Source organism: Amblyomma maculatum, chromosome 8 (assembly GCF_055883805.1).
Source record: "Amblyomma maculatum isolate TAMU_Amacu chromosome 8, ASM5588380v1, whole genome shotgun sequence".
Classification (NCBI taxonomy): Eukaryota; Metazoa; Arthropoda; class Arachnida; order Ixodida; family Ixodidae; genus Amblyomma; species Amblyomma maculatum.
In genome coordinates, this window is record NC_139351.1 from 93348724 (window position 1) to 93365043 (window position 16320).

Consider the following 16320-nt stretch of genomic DNA (forward strand, 5'->3'; position numbering starts at 1 on the left):
TCGCTCGCTGATCCTTCGCTCCATGCATCTTGACCTAGGCGTCGTGTCGGTGTGTAGCTTTTGTCGCATGATAATCACCGAAACAAATACTGCATATTCCTACCTTAAAGCACATGCATCTTCCGCAGCTTGTTCTGCGTTCCATTCTGATTGGAATGCAGTTATTTGAAGGGCCTGGTTGGGCGCTGATGCGATCTTCATATATATGCGCAAGTCTCAAAGCAAAAGAATAGTTCGCGTTAACACGAGGAGTGGGTATATATGCAAACTGCAATTAAATACAAGGTCATTGAGTAGATTGCTTCCAATCAGATTGTAATGGACAATAAGCTCTACTTGTGCTTACAACGACTGCATGAACAAGGCCCAGGAAAGGCATGCTTAGTGCAGCTTTGAACTAATCACGTATCTACCGGAACATGCCGTATTGCTGACATCTCACGCTGTCCGCACTGGGTATACGTCTGATTCTGACCGTCAAGCGTATGTCCGAAAATCCGGTTCAGGCACCCATGGGACCACCTTCTGGATGCCAATTTCTTTGCGTGGAAACATCCCAGGGATGTCCCTAGTAGGTAGAACGGGTTTTGGCGGATACGCTACGGACCTTACAACCGCAGTATTCGGACATCTGCCCTACGTCCATCGAATGTCTGTGGTCTAATGGATGTAGTAGGCTTGAACGTACAGATGCGAGGCGATCACGGCAGGCATAGAATAGACGGAAAGATTGGCAAGGTTTCCAAACGCTCTTGTGAGGAAGATATGCCAGCAAATAGAAAATTCGTCAGGAGCAATGCATGCCGCTGCAATGAGCTGTCGTTGAGAGCAAACAAGCCGTTGTTCCCCGCAGTCACTCTCAACAAACTATCGCAAACCTTTCGGATGGGAAGCCTCCATGTCTTTACATGTGCCTTTTCGTCTTGCCTCCTTGGAGTATTTTTACTCTAAGCTTCAACGAGCCAAATACGCCGTCACGTGGGATCATTTTAACATGCAGCAATCTGCTCGCGTTGAGTGAGCTTGAAAATTACTACGCGTTCCGGGTAGCTACAGAAAATAAGAATACCACATGCCAGAAGCTATGAAGCATAGCGCGTTCAAATAACAAGTAGATAAATCTCACAACTATGTACAATCTATCTTACAAGGGTCAAGCACCACACACTTCACACTCGCCGTGCCCCCCCCCCCCCCACTCTATGAAAAAAGAACGCGACCTCTGGCGCCAAGCGAAGGAAAGAAGCATGGCGGTGATAATGAAACGACGCGCATGCGCACCAGTATGTCTCGACACTAGAAATGTAATGTCAGGCAACGCGGCGATGTAGTTTTTGTCGCCTGACTCGTGCCCCGACTTCTTTTGCCGCCGGCTGAAGATGAACGAGCACGATGAAGATTAGACACATTTAGTCAACATTAAAAAAACATTGCTATACACTTTATTAACTGCGAAAAAATGCAATTTTTGGTCATCTCTTCCTAATGACCTTGAAATAAATGCGATGTGAATGTTCAGTCTTCGGCGGTGTAGAGCTGAAAAATAAAAAAAAAATAAATGTATGAGTTATTTTCCACGCTAAATCAGTTGTAGCACTGGCCTTGTCTTCCTATAATGTTTTCCTTCAGGAATCATACACTGAGTGGCGATAAGGTATCGTCGGTTGCAAAAAAAAAAAAAGTTTCTGCATATGCAAATTGAAATGCTTTTGTAAGTCTGACATGATCTGCTTGTCACTACTAAGCCTGCCAAAAAACTCAATTCTATTTATGCAGCTTTACATTACTCTTTCCTTCAGGTAGACCGTTTTTTACTCCATGATGACATTTTTATTACCCAAAAGAAAGCCTGGAACTTCAATAATTTCAGGTACTGCTACAGATCACATATAAAGTTGCTAGATAGATAGGGATGAGGGACCAGAAAGGCCTCCGGTAGGCTACCCCACACTGGGGAAAAGGGATAAGGGGATTACAGAGGGGAAGAGAAAGGAACTTCGTGGTGACTTTTCTAATATTGTCACGCACTTCCCGCGGTCCTGTATTTGAAGAAGAGGAGGCTTGGCGGGATAAGCAGAAGAAGAAGAGAAAGGTGGTTCTGCCCGCTCTGGTGTGCTAATCTCTAGCGCAATCTAATATCTGTCTAAATAAACCTCGTAACAAGTGTGGGGGAGTTTGCGGGCTAAAGATCACATAGGAACCTCTCCTACACCGCCGAAGCAGAAGAATTGCTGGGCTACCCCCCTTACGGACGGAGATGGCGCAAGCAGATGTTTCAACGCCGCCCATGCCAGCAGCACAACCGGCCACCCCACAGCCTTATCGGGAACCCCGGCACTTCTATGGCAAGCCCGGGGAAGACGTGGATGACTGGCTCACCCACTACAATCGGGTGAGCAAATACAACCGCTGGGATGAGGATACCAAGCTGGCGAATGCGGTATTCTTTCTTGAAGAAAGTGCACTAACATGGTTTGACAATCATGAAGTATCCCTTACCACCTGGGATTGCTTCATGGAAGAAATGAGAGCGGGATTCGGCGATGCCGATGCTCGAAAAAAGAGCGCCGAACAGACTCTGGCTCAGCGAGCGCAAGGACTGCGGGAAGTACGTGACAATATTTTTTCAGAAACGACGGAGGGAACTCCTACAAAAGGAGGTAAGGCCATACGGTATGAGGGTCCTTCCGTACAGTGTGCAGCAGTTATTCACACAGAAATTCAACTTAACTCAGTATTACAGAATTATAACATATTATTCATGGCTAACAGTATGGCAACAGAGACATTGAAAGCAAACAGTGCACTCAAGACAATTCATGAACATCGTGCAAAGTCTTCAGCACATTTTTTCATGACACTCAGCCTTTCACAAAAAGAATTGTAGTTAATTTATGTCAGTATTGACCAAATTTCTTTGACTGTCATGTTTAATTTAACTTGTAGAGAGACTAAGCCTACAAAATATCCCCCAAAAAGAAACACCAAATTAGCCCTAAAAATGAATGAGGACTACTGGGGCCTGATAATGTATCTATTTTCTCTAATTACTTCTTTTTTAAGGAATGTGCTTCTTTATAGTCGGGAGGGGTGTTAGACAAAGCACAGAATTGCCATTAGGTATGTACATACGCACAGTGGGTAGTACAGAATTCAAGAAATGTCGTATGAATCACTCGAAGAACGAGTGCAGGGATTGCAGATTAAGGCTTATTGAAGGAGCCTCATCCGCCCCTCTAGTGTAATGCACATAGATCACATGTACATAAGGTAAGATGGAGTCCAAAGTCAGACTCCGCCCGCACCACTGATGTATCGCGGGGATCACATGTACAGAAAAACTTCATCAGAAAACTCGCACATTTTAATAGTGACGGTATTGCTAACTTTGTTGCCGATTAGTACAATGGCCAAGCTTGGCGAGAGATAATCGGAGTAGTTTTCGTGGTGGGTAGTAAGACAAACAAAAGATGATTCGAAAGCTTCGCAGCGCATTCGACCCACGCTGATAATAGAGATTAAGGATAGCGTGATCCACGCTCCACCACCGTGACTCTCTCCCCCGCGCGGGCGGTGCGCACGCGCTGATTAGTCCCGACGCGGCAGGTCTATGTGCAGACTTCCAGCATGTGGCGCTATCTATCGGCGTCATAGGGATCTGGGCATGCGCAGTGAAACAAGCGGGGTCGGATTGCGGTAATGGAATCACGGATCGCGGTACACTAGATCTCTCTAATACCACAGGGACGTCAGAGGTGTCATTCATTGAGTTTCCCTGGTTGTCCTCCTCCGCGCTCCTTTCTTCGCCAGCCAGCTTTTGTGCGTGTTCCCTGCCTTTTACCGGCTTCTGCACTCATGCTTAACTGTCGAGACTGCTGCTAAAGACAATACTTCGGCGTGCGACAGCCGTGGAGGAATCAAGGCTTTACCGAATCATCCGTTTACGCCCCTGCCTATCGAACCCGCTACGAAGCTTCGCCCCCAATATAACACCTAGTCGCGAGCTCTTCCCAACCTCTACAATCTGCTTCGTTATATTTTTGTTTTTGTTTTATTTTACACTCTGGCCTTCGGCACTCAACGCGTGTGTCTCACATCTAAATTGGAAATTGCCGAGCGTGCTTCCCGTTAGAGCCCTTTTTCTTTCGGTCTTCTAAAGTCCTGAGAGTGAACTCACCGCGAGCGGCACTTTAGGCGGCAGTGGCCTGCAGGGCCGGCAAACGACGTGTGGACGCATGTCGGGCCCATTCGCGCACTCGCAGCGCTCGCAGTAGTCGTGTGCTCCGCCCAGCTTCTGTGGTGGCTTGAGGGCCTTAGCGACGCGCCTGGCGAATACTGTCTTCCAGTTCTTAGCGTCCGAGCGCAGCGTTGCCGCGCTGAAGAAGCTGCCGTGAACCTCCTGGGCAAGCGCGATGCAGATGTCCTTGGTCACTGCCACCTGAGGTCGAAGGTCCGGCTGGCCCAGAAGGAGCTTCTGGCTCACGTCCTTGCTGCCGTACACTGAGTCGGCATCAAGTCCTGTACGGTGTCACCAGATAAAGAGCAGAACACAGGCAATTTAGCTGTCATGGCCGGGTAAATGTCGCATTAAGTTCAGTGAATGGAGCAACTGTTAGTGGTCTCCAGTTCATAGTTTCGTGCGTCAGTAGCAGCCGCGCTATCCTCACAATCTTCCTAATCTCATCTAGACACTTGGCTTTGCCGCCCCTACTCCCCCCCCCCCCTTCGCCGCTACGTGGCCCTTTACTTGGAGCCTTCTCCGTTAAGATATGGGACCACCCGTTACCAGCTCCCAAAATAGGAACGAGTGCCATATTTACAGTGCACTTCATCTCCGCTGTCCCTAAAAAAAACCGTACTGACAATTATTTTTGTACATTATTACGTTATTTAGTATGTTATTTCTGTGCAGAAGCAAAGCCTTAATTCCCTACTGAAAAACCAAAAGTTCTACAGGGTAATCACCTCCTAAAATCTCATCTAATCACATAGACTCTCATACGGTGCACCTCATTATCATAAAATATTGTACATAATTTATGATACAGTACAAGAAACTATGAGATCTTATGCATTTACATGCGACATGTATGTGATTTCATATGTGAATTGAGCGAGATTCTATGATAAAATGTGAGGTTACTGCCTCATACAATTTGTTCGGTAATATTCTGTTCTTACCGTAGATGCCCTTGCTCTTGATGAGGCTCTTGCGGACTTCGATGCGCTTATCAGAGACAAAGTGGAGCGTGATTCCATGGTCGAGGAGCTGGGTCTGGATGTCCGAGTATGAAAGCTGCAACATAAGACACGGCCCTCAGTCTCAGATGTTTCTTTCCTACAATTCTTCTGTGATCACGTGGGTCGATTAGCATCGTACGGAGGTGGCAATTACTGTTCGTTTTATTCTATTACGATCGAGGACATGGATATATTTTTCATCATTATTCAACACTGAAAAGGCGAATATGCGCAAATACTAAGCTTATGTTGCACGTGGCGCTTAATGAGGCCATGAAAGAAGTCTGTACTATCCCAATTGTGTTAGAAGAATTCCTTTGCATTATTTTGGTCAGCCTGCACCATCACAATAATGCGAGGCTAAAGATGGACACATAAGTACACGTGCAACATTTAGAAAGTTTAACAAGTGATGCTGCTGAGTGGTACCATTGTTTTACACGAACAAAAGTTGGCTTCCAGACTAAGAAAAGTAAGCAGTTGCTTTAATTAGTGCAAACTGTTTCGCTGCATTAGCAAGCGGATACAGAAGCGACAATGGTAGAGCACTCACCCCGCTCTCTCGCTCCTTGCAATCGGCGCAGGCGACAACAATGATGGCCTTGGCGACGTTGGGGCGGTAGGGCAGCATCGAGGCGTACCGGATGGCGTCAAACACGTCCTTGTTCACTTCGCGGCCCTCGGAGTTCACCGGGGTGTCGAGACGCATCTTCTGAGTTGCTAGCGGCAAGCTGTGCGACTCGAAGAAGATGTTGCCTCGAGCAGTGCGTAGGTGCGGCATGCTGTTGTGTCCGCTGCCGTGGCCGAACCCAATGAGGGCGAAACTGCAAGATATTGAACAGAGGGTCGGGCGTGTCAGTTCTGTGGTTGTGGCATATTTCTTTGTGACGTGTACAGTAACCCCGATAATTAACATGGAACGGCTCACACCAGTGAGCGTCAAGAGACCCACAGGGTGATTTGAAGAGAGAGCCTCGATGTGTGCAGCTTCTGAGCTCACCGGTTGTTGGAGAATCCCGCGCTGACTAGCTCCTTGTCGACGAGTCTCATGGTGCTGTCCAGCTCGCGAACCACGTCCGCGTGGCAGGCATCCTCTTCGACGACCAGCACGATGTCCATACTTCTTGGCCGACCCTCTCCCACAGGTATCATGGTACGGTACTCGCCGAACTTAAGAGTCTCACCTCCCGGCAGAGCGCACGTGTCTGCAGGGACGCGGAGACAGGCATGACTAAAACTTTTGACAAGAGACTAATTTACTTGGCGTTGTTTATCGTTATCGGAGACATTAATAGTATTTATCTAGCATGCTTCCAACAACGCTGGGCGGCCTGCTCGCTGAGGTGTACACATAATTTTAAATGAGAGTGAATAGAATTCCGCAGTGGTGTACTGAAGACGCAGTGACCACCATGCACTCCTTTCTCTCTCTCTCTCCAATTAAGATAACCGCAATCTTGGCGGAAGCTGATGTGTCCTTAGCAGCCTCCTTTATGGCAAACAACGTTATCACAGTACCCTGCAAAAAGAAGGAACTTGATCTTCTGTACGTGCGATATCAATAAAAAGGTGGTAATCACTTCAAGTAATCGCTTCTCTCACATCATCCAGTTTTCCAAGAAAGGCTGCACCTTGGTTCAAGTCGCTGTCCAATAGCAACCGACGACTATGGTGACATTCATATCATTCCAATTCATCAAGTTCAAAAGGAAGAGCGCAACTTTTCCTGAGAGACAGCAAAAATTAGTTGGTTCCTCTTTCAAGCAAAACACATCGTAACGGTGCCATACATATTGTACCGTAACATGCCATTATAGAAAGGTAAAACTAGACAATAAAAAAACATTCCATAATACTGCCGCTATAGGACTATAGAACAACAGAATAAGGTCTTGATTTGTCTTGACGACGTTTACAAGTACTACGTTCACACAAGTGAAAAAAAATGTGATACCAATGAAGGCAAAGACTAACAGCATTCAGATGGGAGTCGTGCGGTGATGGAGTACTTCTGCAGTTGCATCGCGTAAGCCATAGAGACGTTGCAAATGGCCTGGTGTGGCTCAATTCCCGGCACCGCCATGTGACGCAGACATAGGTCGAAGTACGGCTCGGGTGCCTCCTGCGAGATGCATGCGTATGCAATGCGATTAAGTTTCCTAAACACTCTTACATTGAGAAGCAATTCATCGGATGTGAGCCAAGCCGTGCTGAAGAGTCGGGGTTAATTTTAACATGGGCATGGGCAGTACAAGGACATCCTTACCCTTTGCCTGCACTGAAATGTGTTTGATATCCCCCCGTCGCTCTTCTACCCGGTTGGAACCCAAAACTTGCACTCGGCATTTGGATGCCATACCAACTGCGTGCCAGCGGTTCACTTGTACACAGTTGTAAAACGCACTTCCCTTTAGTACAGCTTAGCTTTTACAGTACGGAAGCGCGCAAGTATAGGTTACACCCTTCGTGTTGCCGACCCCACGTAAGCATAGATAACTGACGAATACGTTGTTGACTACCGCCTACTGTTGTGACCAAATTAATATATATTTTTACTGACATCAAGCCACGCAATAATTCGCGGCCAGTCAAGTCAGCTTTCAATATTATTTTTCTTGACCGACAATAGACCATCCTACAATATTTTGGATTGGAGTGTACGTTCCGCGCCGGACCTTTTCAACCAAAAAAAAGTGCAGCTCATTGAACTTACATTAGCGATTTGAAAAGCAAAATGACATTTGTCTTTTGGAAATATTACTGCCAGGCAATGTTTCTAAACCTCCAGAGATATAACGAAACAACAGCTCTTACTAACTTCTGTTATGAATATACGTGTGCGGTCAAGTGATCCGGAAAAGCCCATTATGTTATTCAATCAAGTCTGAATTAGCTTAATTCTGGAAGGTAGTGAAAACGGCGATCAACTATGATCTGCATGCAAGTTGAAGCTGGATGAATGCAAGTATTTAGCACTTAACTTTGGTGTGTCACTTGGCCACTGGTGGCCTTGTAGTGCAAGAAAGGGCGGTCCTTACCGACGCACTTCGTCGTATTATTACGGGAGGAAATATCATAGTCTTCCTTTACCAGGAGGTCATCCTCTTATAAACAAAGATAAGCGGTGCTTCTAATGGGGATCAATGGTAAGCAGACTTACCTGCCAGAACCCAGCGGCGAGCGGAGAGTCATCGTCCTTGAAGTAACTCTCGCACAGCTTGTACCCTTCGGAGTCTTCGACTGCTTGTCGGCTCAACACGGTAACCGGGGCCGTGCAACCACGCTTCGTCTCCCACTTCTTCATGAACTGCGCTATGTTGCTGGTCACCTACAGAGCAAGAATAAAATGTTAAACAGTGGGTATTGAGCAACAGGGCACACTACGTTCCAAACGCTGCCGCCGGCAAAGTTCAGCGTAGTAATTTGTTAATGATTTGTCGACCATGAAAACTTCGCAGGGTTTAAAGCAAAGAATCCTATGTCAACAAATAAACTTCCAGACAAATTAAAGAAGCAGCAGTAAGAAGTTCATTGCATGTTTAAATACCCTTCAGCGAACGGCTAAGTGTTATCGAAATGATGCACCCTTGATGCATTTCTTGTAGGCTCTACAACGTATTCAGGTCCCTGCAATGGCCTCAACAATAATTTTCGTATGGGCCAGTGAATTAGATAGCACGAGATTGTTGAACACAAAAATAAGTTAGTGCAAGACACAGAAACTTTCCTGACAAACAGAGGCACTATAAGAGGCCTTGAGTGCAGCGTCTTAGCTTGCTACATTTTATAACATACATTTGCTGTTCCCATCTCCCGGTTGCACCTCCCTTCTTTACTACAGCTTCTGTCCCTTGCGTACTTTGCTGCATCTATGCTTTACACATCTAGGTACATTTAACCTATGTACTTTGCACATTGTATCCATAAATTCTGATTGTGGGTAATCAGTGTCCAAAGAGCATATTATTTCTCTATTTATGTTGTGTGCGCAGTGCGTACATGTATGTATGTTGCAGGTATCTTCACCTATAGTGTGTTACCTGCCTTTTTCCTTGCTACGTACATTCTCCCCTTCTCCTCTTTAGGGCAGTTTGGGTGTCATGCTACCTCTGGTAACGTGTAGGCATCCTGTTCCTTTCCACTGTGTGGTGTACTTAGATTATGAATGTAAATATAATATCCTTGATGCAGTGAAAAAAAAAGTATTGAAAAAAACGTCACAATTCAGTCGTGCTACCTCGGGTGATGTGTAGGCATCCTGTTCCTTTCCACTATGTGGTGTACTTAGGTTATGAATGCAAATATAATATCCTTGATGCAGTGAAAAAAGTATTGAAAAAAACATCACAATTCAATATGTTACTAAACGAAACACTTGGAGGACACTTACGCTAAGTCTTTAAGGGTATGACGCGACAACGTTAAACGCTTCCTTCTGCGGCTCCCCTTGCGAAACCTTGTTCCAGCTCACGCACGTTGCTACTCGCTTTTTCATTAATTCTTTAATCGGTGTCTATATTAACTCGCATAAGCACATTAGCATAGAATCTCAAGCGGCTACATTGTATGCACAATCACATGACATAATTACAAAGTCCCCATTTAAGCAAGTCATGCGAACGTGCCTGCGTGTTATAGGAGTAGCGTGGTGACTTGAAATCCAGGAGTGCTGGTCAGTTAGATATTCCCATCAGAATACACCCCCGCCCCCTCCTAAATCTTGTAGGAGCTGCCCTAGTTGGTAGCTCTTGTAACATCCTACAACCCACCAACCAATTCGTGCCTGGCCGTATCACCTGACAACTTGTACCTCCCAGAGGTATACACATGATTTCTAGCTCACAATTTCAAGGCCGCCAAGGCCAAATCCTGATTTTCTGGAGAACGGTGCCTTCAACGTCATTACGTTAACGAATGGCTAATAGACGAGCCAAGTGAGGTGCACATCAGCTTGCCTGTCCCTTGGGCTTCATGAGGTCGTCCCCTCGCTCGTTGTTGTAGGTGCCCAGCAGGCCGGCGGTGTTGCCGAAGTACCAGCCGTTGATCTTGACAGTGCACACGTCGTAGTAGAGGTGACACGTTACGCGCAGCACCTTCTCGTCCTCCACGATGATGAGGTCGTCCACGCGGCTGGCGATGACCTCGCCTCCTTCCAGGACCAGCGGCAGATCCACGGCCTGGCCGTTCAGGAATACCTGACCGAAAAGGAGGAAGGGCGATTGGGGTATTGTAACCAGTGCCGACCCTCTGCCCTATGCCCTATGACCCTCTGCCCTATAGTATAGTATTAATTGACGGGCAGAACCTAAAGTTACGAGTATGAAAGTTCTGTTACGTAAAAATGAAGAAAAGTTCCAATGAATGATTGACATAGAATCATTAAAGCTGTCTCGACTGTTGCATTGTAACCAATGCTGTAGTTAGTCTCTTCTAGACAATTCTGATTATTTCATTGATATCTTGAATGATGGCTTCCGCTTCCGGGCACTGCTATTCAAGCCCGCCTGTGGCTTTGGTAGACGCGCATATCTACAAATAATGTGTGACAAATAAAAGCTTATAATTATTATTATTATTTCAATTGATGCAGAAGCCGCCGCAACGCTATGCTTTCGAAATTGTGACTAACTGAAATGCAGGAATGCTTGAAAGAACCTCCAGAAAGCGTTCATCGTTCCAGAACCGCTCAAAAGTGTGCGAGGAACGCAAGTGTTTCGTGAGCATGTACTCTGCCACCTATTTTTCACTGCAGACACTACCAGTCGGCATCCCACAATGCCTGACACGCATAAGGCCGCGCATTCATAGTGACACATTTGGCTTGTCGAAGACTGCGCGTTGCTTTACGCTTCTGTATTTCCATTATAATGAGTCAGCTTTAGAATTTACGAGTTGAGCAAACGTGAGAGATGATGACCGAATCGTATTTTTTGCTAATACATTGATGCGGAACTCACAGAGCCGTCGTCGGGGAAGATCTCCATATAGCTCTGTCCGAGCTGGATGATCATGGACTTGGACACTCGGCCCTGGACGCGAGAGTTCTCCGGGTAGTACTTGAGGAGGACGGTGAAGTTTCCGTCGACGAAGTCCCTTGCCAGCAGGTAAGTGCAGTCGCCGGTGGCCGAGTACATAGTGCCGTCGAAGGTGATAAAGTGCTGGTGTCCAATAATCATGGCCTGGCCTGGAATAAGCAAGCCACAGAAAGCGAGGAAATGTAATGCTCAATACATTTTCTACCGGACATAGGATCTCTATAGCGACCTGCCCGCAAAAGAACTTAGCGAAATCTTTAAGATTTAAGAGCCGGGCTTTTCAGAAGCTTGTTGTGCATTTTCGTTGATACCAAGTACCCCCGAAAACTAAAAATTATATAAACATTTCGTGGACCCTTAAGCTCCGCATTTAACGTAGGAGGCGACCATGTTAATAGCCCCCGTCGTTTCTGGCTCCCCGTGCGAGTCTTCGTTCGCGAACATGAGCTTTGCTGCTCGCCTAATTACTATGCCCTTAATTCGTGCCCCTATTGTCTCTCCATATTGATTATCATACTATCTTTAGGAACCAAATTATGTAAAAGACCGCCCGCTTTAACAAACCCGTACAAAAGTGCCTGCATGCCCTAGGAACAGCTTGTCTCGCTAAGGATTCAAGACTCATGGAGAGCTGGACAAATACCAGAACCTCCTATCTTAAAAGCCGAAGCCCTAGTTGGCAATGTCACGTGGTCCCGTGATGTCACAGAACCCAACGACCAATCAGTGCGCAGGCTCATCATCTGCCAACTACAACCTGCCAGAGGTGTTCCCATGAGTTTTTCGCTCACAACACCAACAACCCCAACTCTGGATTTGCTGGAGACCGAGGTATTTCAGGTGATCAAGCTAATCAAGCTAATCTGAAAATAACCGCTTCTTCGGCTGTAACATCAAAGTTCACACAGAATATTCAACAAGCTCATAAACTATTCCAAATAACCCCACTATCCTCCTTGTGATTTTCCAGACTCTCATATAGTACCCACCGTCGAAGGGTGGCATCCACTTTCGTTGGTACATCGAACTGAGGTAGTCAAACATGTCGGGCTCAACATCCTTGCTCTCCTTAGGCCTGCCCTCGTCGTCGTCCTCGGCCAGCCACTCGTGCCAGCTCTGCCGCATCGAGTCCAGGTCAGCCGGAAGGTTGAAGTCCACGATGTACTTGCCGTTCTTACGGTCTGCTTCGCGCACTACGGCCAAGTCGCTAGTCTTATAGCTGCTCTCAAGGCTCGCCTTCAGGTTGTTCCAGAAGTCGTAGTTGCCCTCGTACTTTCCCTGCTCGTGCATAGCATAGGAGAACAAAAGAGAAGAATTTAGTCGCGGTTTGACCAGGCACTCAGAGTTAAAAGAGACAGCAGTATGTAATAATCAATCAATCAATCAATCAATCAATCAATCAATCAATCTGTATTTATGTGCACAGGAACAACCATATGGTCTTTGTGCTGCAACACAAATAAAAAAAATGCGCACACAAGTTTTACACACACAGATAGAACACAAAAGAAACAAATAGCACATAAAATGAAATATTATTATTATTATTATTATTATTATTATTATTATTATTATTATTATTATTATTATTATTATTATTATTATTATTATTATTATTATTATTATTATTATTATTATTATTATTATTTCATGCGTTATTTGTTTCTTCTTTTGTGTTCTATCTGTGTGTGTAAAACTTGTGTGTGCATTTTTAGTTAATATTAGAATATTATAAATATATTTAGCAGGAGCAAGAGCCGGGAGGAACAGTTGTTTCTGTTTTTGTTGCCTCAGTTCAAATGGCAAACAGTCAATGCGTAAGATTAGCTAGGCTTTGGTGTAGACCCGTACAAAAGATGAAATTTGTATTCAGTTCAGCTCCATTCCTTATATACACGGCACTACATTGAAGGCATGCAATGACACTGTAAGAAATCATGACGTGTTAGGAATTATAATTGGAGAAAAACAATATTTCGTGGGAAACAAACAATAATTGTGCGTTAAAAAGAAATCTCCAAGCCGTAACACAGGCCACCAGTGTTCCACAGGACCTAATCCCGCGTCGTTGCCAGTTCGCCCCAAGCAGGCAGCCATAAGGTCAGTTAGAATACATGCCAATAATTTCTGCGCACAGTCTAGCTCTAAAATATTGTTATAAACATTAGTAAAGCGCAGGACGGCTCTGCTAGAAATGTCGTCAAAGCTAAAAAGAGCAGAAATCTCGACGACTTGGTTGAACTACATTGTCCAAAAGCGCGCAGCTAGACAACTGGCATGGACAAGTGGATAAAGACAAAGGCTAACGAGCAACCGAAAGTTATTCGAGAGGGGAACACGAATAAAATTCCTGTCTTATCCTTGTCCGTTTGTCTTCCTGGCAGATATTTTAATCATGCGTCATGAAAGCGCCAGGTTAGGAAGCGGTACAAGGAGCTGATTGAGGTGCTTTAGTGGGGTCCCACTTTCTAAGTAGGCATATCGTGCAAGTCCACGAGGACGTGTCGGAAAGCGGTGCACAGGACATCGTGTGCAGAAGAGCTCCGGTGTCATGTGTATATCAAGTCAGCCTCTTCAGCAATGCCAGTAGAAAACACGTTCAGCCAGTCATAATATGCGAATTAAGCATTAAGCGGTTCTTAGTTCCTACACTAGTGCTATTTTCGCGATAGCCAAGTGGATCATTCTATCTGAAGAAAGATGAACAGTTGAACAAGTTGGTATCTGTTCATATACTGAAAGAAACAGCGCGAAAAGAGACGCAAGACGCACAGACAGACAACACTGACTATAACGCTAGTTTGTGTTGTCTTTCTGTTCATCTTGCGTCTCTTTCTGCGCTGTTTCTTCCTATGTGATTCTATCTGAAGCCTGAAAAATGCTTCGCTTTTCTGCGTTTGCGAAGCGAAGGCACCCTGGGCAAAGGCGTAGAACTCGTCGCTATTATCAACTATATTTATTCTTTTTATTTTCTCAAGAAGTATGAATGACAGATCTGCGCTAGCAGGGAATTCGTATTACTCTATCAAAATTAACCGCTGTTTACCGGCCTCTCAGTAACTATTAAATAGAAGTGGCATATGTACATAATACTAGTCTTTATGCGGCCCCGGAAAAGATTTAATAGTCGTTGTTCGGTAACAAGGTGGTCCTTCTGCATACTTATCTTCTCTTCGTGCAGTCAGCAGAGCGATATAATTAGGCGGCTCTTATAGTTTCGATTTGCAGAAGTGAGCATCACCACCATCAAGAATTATTGTACATAAAGTCTATAGCGACCAAACTAGTCTTTTTTGGTTACGCTAAGTTAGACCAATACCATGTAACCATTCTTTCCTTACATCATCGACCAGACAAGAATAGAAAAATCAGGATCTTATTACGCCATGCGTATGAAGAAGACTGCAAATTAATAAAAAAATTTTTTGAAGCTTTCCAAAATGATCTTCTACCTACAAAGATTGCGCAACTAATATTTCCACTCTGATGAATACCACTATAAAATACATTCTCCCTGAAGTCATTTTTGCCTTCGCTGACAGGTTTGCTTATTCATACTTCCCAGACTGAAAACCTTCTTACAGCCGTCCTACCTATTTACATCCCATTTCCCACGTTTGCCCATCTCGACAGCCAATACTTGAGAGCTTGAGAGATTTTGTCACATTATAATTGTGCAACAATAAATGTCCCAATCGAAACCAATACAGACTTTTGTTCAAAGAAGCTAAAAAAATCGTCTTTGCTCCGCAACCCTGATGCAACGAACGTCCACTCCCCAGTTCGGCTCGTGAATGCCCTTGAACTTTGGACGAACACCAATCCTACTTTGAGTTACTCATCAATTTGCTCTCGTCCTATTATCTGCTAGCCTTCCTGGTTAGCTCAGTTGGTAGAGCGACTGCCCCAGACAAGCGCGGTCACGGGTTTGAACTTCAAACAAGCACGGGTTTGTATTAGTCTACGAAATTGTCTACGAACCGGGTTAATTAGAGAAATATGGGAGAGGCCTTCGCCCTGCAGAGGGTATAGTCAGGCTGATGATTATGATGACGAAATTTCTGAGGAGGCCGTAAGCTTTCCTTCGCAGCCGTATGGCCGCACTTAGGTGGGCTCCAATGAGTCATCATCATCATCAACAGCAGCAGCAGTAGCCGGATTATACCCACAGCAAGACGAAAGCCTCCCCCATAATTCTCCAACTAACCCGGTTCTGTACCAGCTGCATCCCCCCGACCCCCGCGAACTTCTTAACCTCATCCACCCACAGAACTTTCTGCTGCCCTCTGCTGCGCTTTCCTCCTTCGGAATCCAATTTCTTACCCTAAGCGACCATCGGTTGTCCTCTCTTCACATTACATGTCCTGCTCATGTCCATTTCTTGTTCTTAATTTCGACTAGAATGCCAGTAACTTGAGTTATTTCTCTGACCCCAATCTGCACGCTTCCTATCGCTTAACGTTACGCCAGCTGCCATTTTTGATTCCATGCAATGAGTAATCACTCGCTAATTACCGGTTCGTACAGCTCGATGATCATCGATTCCAATGCCTTGTAGTCTGGGTTCTCCTTGATGGCCTCGATGCCGTCATTAATCGACCTCCGCATACGGTACATCATCTCGCGGAACTTGTCCGTCATGTAGTCGGCCGCTTCGTCGACTTTCTTCACGACCTGCTTCACGATGGGGGCATTCCACATCTCATCGAACATGCTCGACAAGTATCGGCCCAGCTCGTCCCAGTTCTCCGAGACGTCGCGGCGGCGCCTTCTGTGTCCTCCGCCAAAGGACGCGACGGACTGCACCGACTGTGCGAAAGTTTCAATGAGGCTCTTAATGGCTTCGGCCAGTTCCCTAATAACTTCGTCGAATCTGCGTTGCCAGTGGGCCAGGAGCTCTCCGAACCTGGAGAAAGTGGAGGAGAGAAGCAGATAGTTATAAGCTTGTGTACCAAGTGCCCTTGGCATCGAGGTAACCTTGACCTGATGGGCAACGAACATGAGTTGATGTTAGTTTATATCTAACTAAATTTTATTAAAAGAA

The 16320-nt window shown here is 45.6% G+C and overlaps 1 protein-coding gene across 1 annotated transcript in view; it reads right to left on the minus strand.

Annotated features, from left to right (window-relative positions):
• Positions 1–1424: 1424 nt before the first annotated feature.
• LOC146181832 (apolipophorins-like) overlaps positions 1425–16320 on the minus strand; it is a 68148-nt gene continuing 53252 nt past the window's right edge. Inside the window, exons 29-39 of the mRNA XM_084576835.1 lie at positions 15792–16182; positions 12266–12554; positions 11199–11425; positions 10197–10436; positions 8402–8569; positions 7216–7363; positions 6242–6446; positions 5795–6065; positions 5182–5296; positions 4178–4518; positions 1425–1536 (exon numbers count right to left, since the gene is read on the minus strand). Coding sequence (XP_084432961.1) covers positions 1516–1536; positions 4178–4518; positions 5182–5296; positions 5795–6065; positions 6242–6446; positions 7216–7363; positions 8402–8569; positions 10197–10436; positions 11199–11425; positions 12266–12554; positions 15792–16182 — 2416 coding nt within the window. The 3' untranslated portion in view covers positions 1425–1515. The remainder of the gene's footprint in view (positions 1537–4177; positions 4519–5181; positions 5297–5794; positions 6066–6241; positions 6447–7215; positions 7364–8401; positions 8570–10196; positions 10437–11198; positions 11426–12265; positions 12555–15791; positions 16183–16320) is intronic.